The following is a 12,395-nucleotide window of genomic DNA, read 5'->3' on the forward strand; positions in this document are numbered from 1 at the left end:
TCTTTAATGGCAATACGAAAAAGAAACCCAAAATAAACCAAAGCCAGCAGTGAACATAAAGAGCAAGCGACCACAGAAGTAGGAACAAAAGTAGTTAGCAAGCTATGTGTGAATTGAGGTACCAAATTTGCCAGGTAAATTGAGCAAATTAGTACACTTAGAAAAATTGTACAATGTTTAGTCCCTCAGTCATTAACTCTTTCTACAGTCTGTTACTATAGAAGTAGTCATATTGTAACAAAAGGAGCTCAATTTTTTTGTTCCGAGGGGATTTTTATCATTTTTATTTTTCATCAAATACTTTGTCTATTAATGACATTTGGTTACAGTTGTTTATTTCTTCTTTTCCTCATCTTTTTTGCCATCTTGTTTCGTTCCACTCTGAGATGCCAATGAGCCCATGGCATTGCGGATGGCCTCGTTGTTGGGGTCCACTCCAGGCAGGTTCTCCAGTACGCTCTGGAGGAATTCTGGATCCTGCATTACATCATAATCATCCTCTTCCTGTTGGCAGTAGAAGGATATTAAGTGAATTGAGGACAAAAGATTAAAGATGGGGGTGGGGGGAAAGGACAAAATTATTTAATTCATGTTAGGTGCATTTACCTTTGCTGACTCGGCTGTGTCCATTGGGGCTCCCGTGTCCATCGATTCACCAAATTCTATTTAAAAAAAAAATGAATCTGAACACATACATCCCATTGCCAGTGACAGGTACACATTTTATCAGCCCTCACATTTAACAACAAAGACCCACTTGGTCTGCAGTACAGAAGTAACTGTGGATATAGTGGCCACGCTGTGCCGATGTGCAAAGCTGAGTAGCAGCAGGGATAGCAACAATTTGGAGACAGCGTAGAAGGTATCCTGTATGTACAATTATGTTAACAAAATAGTCACTCCAAACCACATCAGACACACACAAGACGTCCGTAGGTTTGCACATGAATGGCTGTATAATGCCAACACTACCCGCATGTCAGGTTTTATTGCGCATCTTGTGTAAAATGACAACCGCAGTTCAGAGTAAAAACACAGACTGTGTTGTCATGGTAGCAGAGCTCAGAGGAGTGTTTTTTGGTCATTTTTTAAGAGAGATTTATCATATTTCTTTTTTGTGTTTTTATTTAAACTTTGCTGAATGTTTGACATAACACCCAAATTTAGAATAAAAATATAAAAATTTCAAAATGTGTTCCCAGGGTCTTTAATGAGGCAGATTAGAGTATGGTTGAAACAGAATTATTTAGTTGGCAGGTAATTTGGTAACTAGAAATGTGGGATGGGGTAGACAACCACAATTGTAAACTAACCTCCACCAGCCAGGGACATCTGCATGGCATAAGCAATCTGCTCCTCCTCAGTCATGCTGCTGAAGTCTGGTAGTGATGCCACACCCGTCTCCGGCTGGGAGACAGACATTTTCAATAGAGCTTCCTCTGATTCTGAAAGAGAGAGAGAGAGAGAGAGACATGATCTGTGATGAGTGGCTCAAAACACAAAGACAAATGTCACACAATTAAGACTTAAGCAACATAGGAATCCCTTTTGATGTTAAAAGCAAACACTTATTTAACTTAACCCGATAACACAAATCAGCACCAAACAACAGGCCTGATCGTGTGAAAGTAAAGGCAAACAGTCTATGAAATGTCAGTGGCTGTTAAATTACATGATGGTTCAAACCATGGATGAAATAAAACCTTAAGGCCTGATATTAGCACTATACACACACAATGCTATATTAGTCGCGCAAATAAGTTTGAGTTCTTGTGGAAAGTACTGTTGTAATTAAAATATAAAAAAATCTAATTAAAATTATAAACTTTCTCCTGCTTTTTTTTTTTTTTTATTGTAACCTGCATAGTATTAAAAATTACAATTATCATTTTATTTTATTTTTTTAAATAATAAAAATATTTATAATTTGATATTATATTACATATTTATAATATTATATTTACAAGCACAACCATCAAAATTACCATCTTAAATTATCAAAACCCTCTCATACGTTTGGATACAATATTAACCCTAAGAACAGAACAAACAAACGTGCATGCTTTGCAGCACTTTTTTCTTGATGGAAAACACAACAAATGCAGTGACTAATTTATTCTTCTTTATTGACATTTTCAAATTACTAAAATTTAAGATTACTTCTTGTTTTAATATTTGATACGATGCAAAATTTAGCATAAAATCATAGCAGAGAATCTTTGAAATCTGAAACACACAGAAAAAAGGCTTATTTGTAAACCTAATACACACACACTTCAACCAGAAATGTTTTTTTTTTAATAATAAAAATTGCTCCCTTGACAACCCTCCCCAAAATCTACAACAGATGTCGCAGTAATTGTAATTTTACTTAAGTTGTAGACAGAGCTTTAGATGTAGATGAGATGAGCTTTTTCTCCTAAAGCCCTAGTCACATTGGGTTTTTGTGTTTCACATTGCCTGGAGAAGTGGGCACGGCTACATCAGGACCAGGAATCTGCTCTGTTAACAGTCCTCCATTTTGGTTCAGCAGTTTCAGCGAGGGCAAAAATGAGAAGTTTTACTGTGACTTTTTTGTGTGGCATTTTGTAATCCATTTGAAAGGGTTGTATAATGCATCAGTGCATCCTCCATCTTGGCTCAGAAAGAGCAGGGACAGTACAGAGTGCGTCAGAGGTCATAAATGCAGAGCAACGGCACTAATGATCTGGGACAGAATATCACGTGTCAAGGTTTACCACCATGGATCTAGACGCAAAATTTGCCCAGGAAGTTGTGTATGCAAAATTCACTTGTCTTGGCGAGTCTCATTGAAATAAATGGAGTTTTGCATGCAATTTCGGACATGAGCCCAACGTGACCACTTTAAGGATACTTACCATCAGCAGTTGGAGTGGGAATGCCTGCCTCAGCTGCTGACTGGGCAGCAGCTCTGCGAGCCTCTTCCTCTTGTCGCTGTCTCTGCTCCTCCATAGATACTCTAAGAGCCTAGTGAATGAGGGAAAATAAGACTAAGTTAATTCAAGATTCTGGATATGTGGTTTCAGACAATGAATGGATAATTCAAGATTCATGAAGTATAATCATTTTACTGCATTGAACAGTCGGACTACTCCAGTTAAGAACACCTAACAGTGAAGGGCACAAAGGCTTCCAATAAACAACTTATTTGAAATGTATGTCTTCTTACAAGAGCAAGCTCTGGGTCGGCGCTGGGGTCCACCCCAAACTCAAAGTCGCTGGCACCGAGACCCATCATGGTTCCACCCTCACCCGCCAGAATGGGGGAAGACAGCAGAGCATCCGCCAGACTGGGTCCAGGAGGCACAGTGACCAGATGAGATCCAGTACCCTCCTTCCCATTCAGAGTGTTAACAAACGCAGTCAACTTCTCAGTGTTCACCTCCTATGGAACAAAGGAGGGTAAGAACCACAAACAAAGAAAGGCAAAATCCTAATGAAGCAGAGTGGCTATTATTTTCTCCATTCTTTGCTGCTGCATGGGTGCACATATTTTGAACACTTGTATTTGGGTCAGTCAAAATTTCAGCAAAAAATAAATATTTCTCCTTGTATACATGCTTTTTATAATATTTAAATTAGCTTCATCTTGCTTCAGTTATACTGATATAATTCACTTTAGGTTTAAAAAGATAAAAAAATGAATCTTCCAAATACTATGGGAGCTTCAACATAAAAGCCTTAAATAAATAAATAAAAAACATCCAGACATCTAAATTAATGCAACACCACCAGTCACCTCCTCTCCGAAATTGATCACATCCACATTAACCTTCTCTTTCTTCAACCGTTTTGCCAGTTTCACCAGCTGTGAAAAGGAAATATGGAAAATTTGTGTAAATTTCCATAAAGCACAAACAAAAACAATGAATGCTTTGAAAACAGTCAAACTGGCACATTTTATCCATACCTGTACTGTTTCTTGACCTTTAAAATGTCAGCCCTGCAGCTACATGCTTTTTGTACATTATATTTCTTTTAAAAAACTGGTAAGTTACAAAACCTGTCACAATTGTCACAATATTTTAATTGTAATATAGGCAATAAGAAGGTGGTCCCTCTTGCTGAGCTCTACTGCCAGGGGTTGCTAACATCACTGTAATAATCAAATTAAAATCTAATTAAATGAAGTCTTAAATCAGAGGTGTTACACTGAAAGGTTTTAACAGCAAGTGGCTCAAGAAAATCCTGTTCATCTTAAATGTACACTTTTATCTTATATTTCCTTTTCTAAGCAATGCAAAATATGCATCAGCAAAATAGTTTTTGTACTCAAGTGGACTAGTGTGTACAGTGTATATACAAGTAATATATCTATATTTACAGCCATAAATTCTTAATTTTGGCATTAAGACTCATTAGTTTTCTGTCTTAATTTCCAGTGCAAAGAAAGAATAACACAAACATACTCAGACAACATAGAGGTTAATCACACACAAATATCTTATCCTTACATCTTTCTCATTGTCCTCTACTGGGCTGCCCACAAAAGCAATGATCCTCATCTTGTGGTTCTTGCCCTGTCTGTGCTTCAGTGCCAGCTGGAAAGACATACATACAAGGCATCAGTGGGTCATATTCAGCCAGAATGATATGAACATACTTCCCTGTAAGATGTTTTACAGTCACTCACATGGGCTACTCTAATGCCAGTACAAAAGCTGATCTTTCCACGGGGCTGAACGGCATGCAATTTGGAGAGGATGCGCCCCGTATCAGGTGTTAGAGTAGTCAGGACCTCACAGTTACTGCTTACAAAAGAAAACAACATACAAAATACACTGTTAAAAAGCAAATCAACAAACACACGATTCCTATTTTATGAATAAACTTATAATGCACTCACTTGGCCATTGTGATGAGTCCCACATTATTCTCTGGGTTGCTGCGGGTCTTTGAGTGACAAACGATATTGACAGCATCCTGCTGTGCCTGTAGCCGGGTGGGCAGAAAATCACCATTCCTCATGTATTCACTGTTGTCCACACTGCAAATATATCATAAGAAATACTTTTAATTAATAGAATCCTGACCCAAAGGTGTTTTCACAACAGTAGTTTCTTTACTCTGGTTTTTGGGTTGGTTTGTTTTCACACAGGCAAAAATAATAAAAAAATCCTTGCCCACAAGTGTGGGCAAAAGGTGTCACAAGTAACCACTTGAGGACCTTCGCTCCATTTATCCACCAGAAGCAAGCAAGCAAATACAGGAAGGTGGTCCTGTGTTCTGGACTAGTACATAATATTTCTGTGCAACATGAAGTAGTGGAAGACATGGCATTCTTCATAGATTTAGTAATCTGGGAAATGTACCAGATACACCCGCAGAATGCAGTATTCACTTTGAGGGCACACACTGAATATGCTGTAATGCTCCAGACTTTGCAAAAAAGACAAAAAGCCTTCAGATTACTGAGCAGAACAAGGGAGCTAATATTGTGAATGTACAATGACATCTTAATCAACACGTTAAACCAACGGTGTGTCCAGTAACTGTAATATATTAAATGTCTTACTACTAAATGTTCACGCCGTCTCTTTACTTGCTATTAAGCTTAAACTCAACATGGTACATGGTAGTTGGAATGGAACCATGAGCATGAGACCACCTCCTCTCAAGGATATTGGTGCAGTTATTTTGGTCAGCTACCCAGTGTGAATTACTGTATTCACAGATTATACTATAGCTATGTACCTTCCTGCTGCATTCACTAGCTTAGATGCCTTCCAAAATACACTTTATAGACAAAGGTGGGAACACACCCTGGAGGGGGCGCCAGTCCTTCACAGGGTGACACAGCCTCACACCTACGGGCACTTTTGAGTAACCAATCCACCTACCAAAGTGCTTTTGGACAGTGGGAAGAAAACGGATCACCCGGAGGAAACCCACGCGGACTACCTGCTGCACCACCTTGCCGTCCCTTGCTCACAATCGCCATTTTAATTCATCCATTCAAAGGTTTTCAATTGGGGTTTAAGGGCTCTGTGTGGGCCTGTCAAGTCCTTCCACACAAAACTGACACAACCCTTCCTTTATAGACCTTGTTTGTGCATTGTAGAACTACAATTTGCACCTGTATTGTAAGTGGAGCTGACAAAATAGACAATAAGGGGAAAGAAATGAACAAAGATATGTGCAAAATGTTTCAGTGGATAGGAAAATAACATTACTTTTTTCCAAAAGAGTTTGAGAGTATTTTTCTGCATCTCCTTTGCCTCAAACACAGATGCACCTAACTGTGTTAGCGTTACCATGTGCTAGCTAGTACATGCAACACCTCCAAAGTTAGCTAACTTATAATTAGAATTTCTTTTGTAACGTCACACAATATAGAAGAACAAAATGTATTTTAGTGAACTGAAGATGAAGCGGAATTCCAGCAATTTTTCAAGTTTTTTCATAAATCTTTGAAGGAGTGGGATTGTTTGCTTTGTTCTAGAGAAACCTGGAGGGGAGTTATTTTTACTGCTGTAGTGAGAGGAACCAGAAAAGTCCAAGAAGCAAGACTCACTAACTGTGGTTCACAATTCAAGTAATGTATATATACATGACACAAATGTTCAAGTCATTCAATAACTTCCTATACTGTATGAATCTCTTGTATGTGTAACATACTTGCTGAAATAAAACAAAGATTCCGATCTCTGTAGCATTTTGAGTCTCAAAACTAACACTAGGATATCTTTTTGTCTAGACTTGAGTGTTTTGGATAGCATAAGTCATAATACACTCTGTTTATGGCACAGACTGTAGTTGTAATGGTAATTTTTCTGTAATTATTTATCGGGTTCCTGTCACCAGCACTGTGAAGCAATCCATACTTTATATTTATGAACTTATCATACCGTTACAGAATTATACCGTGGAAAACGAAAGGATTTTCAAACTTAGGCAAAAGGCATAAATTCAGAATAATTTTTTAATGGGTTGCACAATGCCTCATTAAAAAAACCTTAAAGACTTTTTTTGTCGCTGTCGCATTTATGAGTCAAAATAGACGCTGGGAGGTTGTAATTGTGGTTAAGGCTAAAGCTGCGAGGAAAATCCCCCCTGAATGTGACCGGTGTTTCGGCTGGTAATGACGGCTGTTCCGTTACAGCGAAGGGAGCGCTAGCTGTAAACATTAGCTCCCGCAAAACCTTTCAAAAACAAAAAACATACACAAATCCGACCCGAAAGAGGCATGTCTTATGACTCTGTGTCTCTGTGAACATGTCTCTCTGGGTGTGTTTGTTTTTTAAAGAGTGCATTTTCAATGTTTTTTGCGGGTTAAAAAGCGGCTGTGTGATAATGACTCAGGAGAATCAGAAATCAGACACTAACCGACCCTCATTGTTCATTAAATAAATTCACACACACACAATCTGACACTGCACAGACTCCCCATTTCAGACACACACTCACCCTCTACAACATATACATATAACTCAGGATTTCAATGAGGATTAAGGTGTATAAAGACGTTTGTTTATTTCTTACCAGACCATAGTACTTTCCAGCACCATCTTGGAAACTGTGCTCCTCAGTAAGGACGGCTCTGTTTGGTCGGTTCCACAGTGGTGATAAGGGTGTCGCTGATTGGCTGCTGGAGCCGCTCTGTAATGGCTTTGTGTTTCTGAGTCCCGCCACCGTCTGGTTCAAACACTGCACTACAGTTTCAAGACTACCCCCTCCTCGATTAAACTAATAGTAAGTAGTAAGTTTACCGTCAACTGACAGTTTCACTGTCATTGTGATGCTACACTTCAAGTAATTACCTGTAATAAGGAGAAAAGGGCCTCTATCATTGTTAGTGCTCTGGAGAAACCACCAGAAGTGCTCAAGAGATGCATATGATTTGGCCTAATGTCTGGATGTGAGAGACAAATCTAGCATGAATTGTGTGGCCCAGAAATGTGGCTGAAGGAAGAAGTTTTGTGCCTCTCTCAGACATTAACCTGTAACTGTGGTCTGTTTTGCTGTTTGACTGACTAACTAATATAGGGTGACCAGACGTCCTCTTTTACCGGGACATGTTCTCTTTTTTAGACTTAAAAAAATGTCCGGGCGGAATTTCACAAATTCGCGTTTTTCTAGAGCGTAAATAGAATTTCGAGAAGCAATTCGTTCACGAACTAGTCCCGCCCTCCCCTACTCCGTTTGGTTCGCTTGAGTGAGAAGGGGGCGTGGAGAAGTAGCCTAAAATCTTCGGTCTGACTGTAGAACTACCGTTATTGGTCGATAACCTTCTCTGTAAACATTTAAACATTTAATTGGACCTAAAAGCACAACGGCATATACAACGGCAGCGAGGGGCGAGACCTCACCCCCCTCCACCCCACGAGACGTGTCCTCTTTTTCATCTCATATCTGGTCACCCTAGCTAATAGAACCCAAATTGCACACTTTCCTGCTCATTTAATATTATTTTAATATTATTTCACACCCTTTGGATGATAAAATGTACATTCACGCAGTTATTTTTGTAACACTGGTACTATTTTAAAAAAATTGCGCACCAGAAATTACTGGAGTGAATGATGGGCTAGAGTGCAATCTAGTGCTATATCACAAGAAATATGGAGATGGACAAGCCCTTCACCGGTGCAGACCCAGCTAAATGCAAAACCCCAATGAATTCCGAGTTGCTCTGGAAAGAAAATGAACCCATATTTAAGGGGATCAATCTGGCTTCAAGTGCAAGAAAGGCAACATCTTTATAATGCAGTGTAAGCTGTGTTTGCCAAGAGAAAAAACCCAACATCAAACTTGCGTATGTAGTGCATTTACAGGTAAATAGTAATAATTAAATAAATACTTCAAAATAAGTTTTCATATTTTAGTAAGAAGCCCTTAAGAGGCCTTTATACATCTCCCATGCTTATGTATTCTAAGTGTGTATTGACATACTTCACTGAACCTTTTGCACATTTTTCTATTTGAGGTATTATGGCTGCTATGACAACTTAATAGATATTAATAAAATAATCTATATGGTAAATAGCTTTTAATTAGGCAAATGCTGTTATATGATGTGATCAAAAACAATATAAATAGAAATGATACTTCAAAAAATATATATTTCTGTTGTCTTGAAGTGGCCATGTATGAGGTATATAAGTCAGTGTATTAGTAGACAGCACTCAGCAGCCTTCCAGTTCGCAGGAGCAGACTAGAAGAAGATCTGGATGATCTGGAAGAAAGCTGTGTTCTCTAGAGTGACATATCATGCTTCTCCCTCTGGCAATCCGATGGATGAGTCTGGGTTTGGCGGTTGCCAGGAGAATGGTAATTTGACTGCATTGTGCTAAGAGTAAAGCTTGGTGGATGAGGGATTATGGTGTGGGGTTGTTTTTGAGTTGGGCTTGGATCATTTGTTCCAGTGAAAGGAACTCTTGATGCTTTAGTATACCAAGAGATTTTGGACAATTTAATACTCCCAACTTTGTGGGAGTTTGGGGGCGGTCCTTACACTTCCAACATGACTGAACTCCAGTGCACAAAGCAAGGTCCATAAAGACATGGATGAGCGAGTCAACCCAATAGAACACCTGTGGGATGAATTTAAGCAGAGACTGCAAGCCAGGCCTTCATGTCCAACATCAGCGTCTAACCTCACAAATGAACCTCTGAAAGAATAGTCAAAACTACCCAAAAACACAAGCTTAAACCTTGTGGAAAGCCTTCCCATAAGAGTTAAAGATTTTATAGCTGCAAAGGGTGGGCAGACATGTTAAACCCTATGGATTAAAAATGGGATGTCAAATTCATGTGTGCAAAAGGCAGACGAACAAACACTTTTAGCAATATAGTTTATTTTATGCCCTTTCACCTTGTTCTTCAGTGGTCAGGACCACAAAAGAGCAGGCATTATTTGGCTGATGGATCATTGTCAGTGACAATGACATGGTGGTGGTACAAGTGATAAAAATTACAATTACAGTGCAGTGTGAAAGTCTTGTGATTAACAGACCAATAGGAATGACAAGAAATATGTGCTGCATTAATTGGTTCATAGTGGACATATTAAGCCCCTTTTTGAGTTCATTGGGTTTGGATGAATTCTCTGAAACATGTTTTTGTGAAACTACCACAAGGATCAAACAACACAGCACATCTAAACAGCCCAGTTCAGAACAATCAGTCTCAATGTTGAGAATGAGGCTGTTTGCTTCAAATGCAAAGCGCCCAAGAGTGAAGCCCAAGGAGCAGAAACACAGTTTTAATAAAATTTTGTTTTGCTCCATTTAACCATATATATATATATATATGCTCACACATAAACACTGGTTCAGTACTGTTACTAGAGAGACTCAGATATGGGGTTAGTGCAAATCTAAATTTCTTCACTTAGCATATGAAGCTCAGAATTAGAACTGCTTGTTTTATATGTTTTGTTTGGGTGCTTTAAAGGAGCAATCTGTAATATATTTACTGTACCTGGTCATAAAATGTCCAGGGTGTGTGGTCGTGGATTAAGATAACAGGCTAGATTGAAGCACTAGCATGCCAGAGAGCAGTGCTGGACCAGTATATTCTCTTTGAGAAGTGCCCAGTCCAGAGCGGTGCTCTACTGGAATTTCAGCCTCAGATCCCACCCCATCACAATCACATTACAGTCCAAACACACCCTGTTGCCAGGTTGAGAAGGGTATCTCTACCGGCCGGAGGTAGCTCCAAGCAGGTGGTACAGCTCCAAGTGAGTGCAGAAGAACATTTTAAGCACGACTCAAGCACGTCGCTGACCTCGAGATATGTAGTTGGCATAAAGGCTCTGGAGATGACCCAGAGGCTAAAGAACCCTTTTTATTTGTTTTTGAAAACATGGGTGATATGGAGCTGTTTCTAAAAGCTTGTGTTGATGAGCAGGGTCTCAGGGTTACGCCATGCCCCTCACCCTAGATTTTTAAGGCATGGAAACTGGACTGTAGGGCCCCTCACATCAATTCTTAAGGCACAGATACTAGACTGCAGGGCACCTTGTACACCACAGTTCAGACAGTGTGTATAGTTTGATACTTTTAGAAACCTAGGCTGTCTGGTTAACTGTGATGTCCTGCTTTGTGTAAAATGCCCTTGCACAAAATAGGTATCCTAGTTATTTTCTTTCCTCTAACAAATTTCTATAACTAATGCAGCTCAAATCGCTCTGTTTGATCATTGTTTGGAAGTTTAAGAGAATGTCAGTGAGTTCTTTGGGATATTGTGTTAGATTATTGTGTAATTTGTTGTACAGCTGTATGCCTGGTGACCATATAATAACTGTTTTGTTTTCAGTATTAATATTGTACCTTGTAAACATTGAGTACATTATATGGAGTACATTTTCAGCATTATGTGAGTTACAGGCTTGTTTGTGGTTGGCTTAATATGTGAAAGTCTCGCAATAAATAAAGAGAATAACCATTTACCTGAGACCACATGTACTGAGATTGATAATGTTTGCTTACCTATAGGCTACTACTCACTTCCTAACAAGAGACATGACAGTAAATATGGGTTCATCAGCACAGCTTAGTGCTGGGGTGCTATATATTCTTCGCCTGGCATTAGGTTCATGTTTCTCTACTCCAGAGAATCCAATTCTATTGTCAGTATTTACAGGGATTAGAGAGGCAGTGTGTGCACGTTTGCACATCTGTGTTAGTAATGGGTGCAATTTAATGTAGAATACATTCATTACAACTTTGTCCTCAAATATTTGTACATATGGTGTATTTCTGAAATAAATTAAACTGAATAAATGAACTATATAAAAATAAACTGATAGCCCTTCGGGCGGCACAGTGGTGAGGCAGGTAGTGTTGCAGTCATACAGCTCCAGGGACCTGGAGGTTGTGGGTTTGAGCCACACTCCATGTGACTGTCTGTGAGGAATTGGTAGGTGATTGGTGACTCAGTGTGAGTGAATGTGTGTGTGTGTGTGTCGCCATGTGAGGGACTGGCGCTCCCTCCAGGGTGTGGAATCGCCCAGTGATTCCGGTTAGGCTCTGGACCGGACACAACGCGACCCTGAATTGGATAAGCAGTTTCAGACAATGAATGAATGAATGAATGATAGTCCTTCCAGGACCTGGTTCTGATGCCAAATCAAAGCATATGTGATCCTCTGAAGGCAAAGAGTAATACATAATACTCTACAACAAGGACATACTTCTATAAAGAATCCTTTAAAACCATGCAAAGGAACTAGATAAAGTACAGTGAACTTCTCTGAATGTCTGTTTATATTCTTAGTTCTAAGTTGAGCCAAATTTCTTGAAAGGTTGCACCACTATCTTGGAATTCATTATACCATAACTACATTACAGTGAATATCCATCTTATTAAGTTCACCTCACTTGTAGCTACATGCACTGACTCTATTGTCATAAACACCCACTATGACTGAG

At 39.2% G+C, this 12,395-nt stretch overlaps 1 protein-coding gene across 2 annotated transcripts; it reads right to left on the reverse strand.

Annotated features, from left to right (window-relative positions):
• On the reverse strand, positions 1 to 7,661 carry psmd4a (proteasome 26S subunit ubiquitin receptor, non-ATPase 4a). 2 transcript variants are annotated; one of them, XM_066674882.1, is made up of 10 exons: positions 7,504 to 7,661; positions 4,868 to 5,008; positions 4,655 to 4,769; positions 4,476 to 4,562; positions 3,761 to 3,829; positions 3,191 to 3,406; positions 2,880 to 2,988; positions 1,314 to 1,445; positions 607 to 662; positions 1 to 504 (listed from the first exon to the last, which is right to left on the reverse strand). In XM_066674882.1, the coding sequence occupies exons 1-10, from the start codon at positions 7,527 to 7,529 to the stop codon at positions 334 to 336; spliced, it is 1,122 nt and encodes a 373-aa protein (XP_066530979.1). In that variant the 5' UTR covers positions 7,530 to 7,661; the 3' UTR covers positions 1 to 333. The 2 variants fall into 2 exon arrangements, with proteins under 2 accessions (XP_066530979.1, XP_066530978.1); XM_066674881.1 differs by having other exon boundaries at positions 4,655 to 4,772.
• Between the last annotated feature and the right edge of the window lie 4,734 nt (positions 7,662 to 12,395).

The sequence above is a fragment of the Hoplias malabaricus genome, chromosome 6, assembly GCF_029633855.1.
Source record: "Hoplias malabaricus isolate fHopMal1 chromosome 6, fHopMal1.hap1, whole genome shotgun sequence".
NCBI classification, from domain to species: domain Eukaryota; kingdom Metazoa; phylum Chordata; class Actinopteri; order Characiformes; family Erythrinidae; genus Hoplias; species Hoplias malabaricus.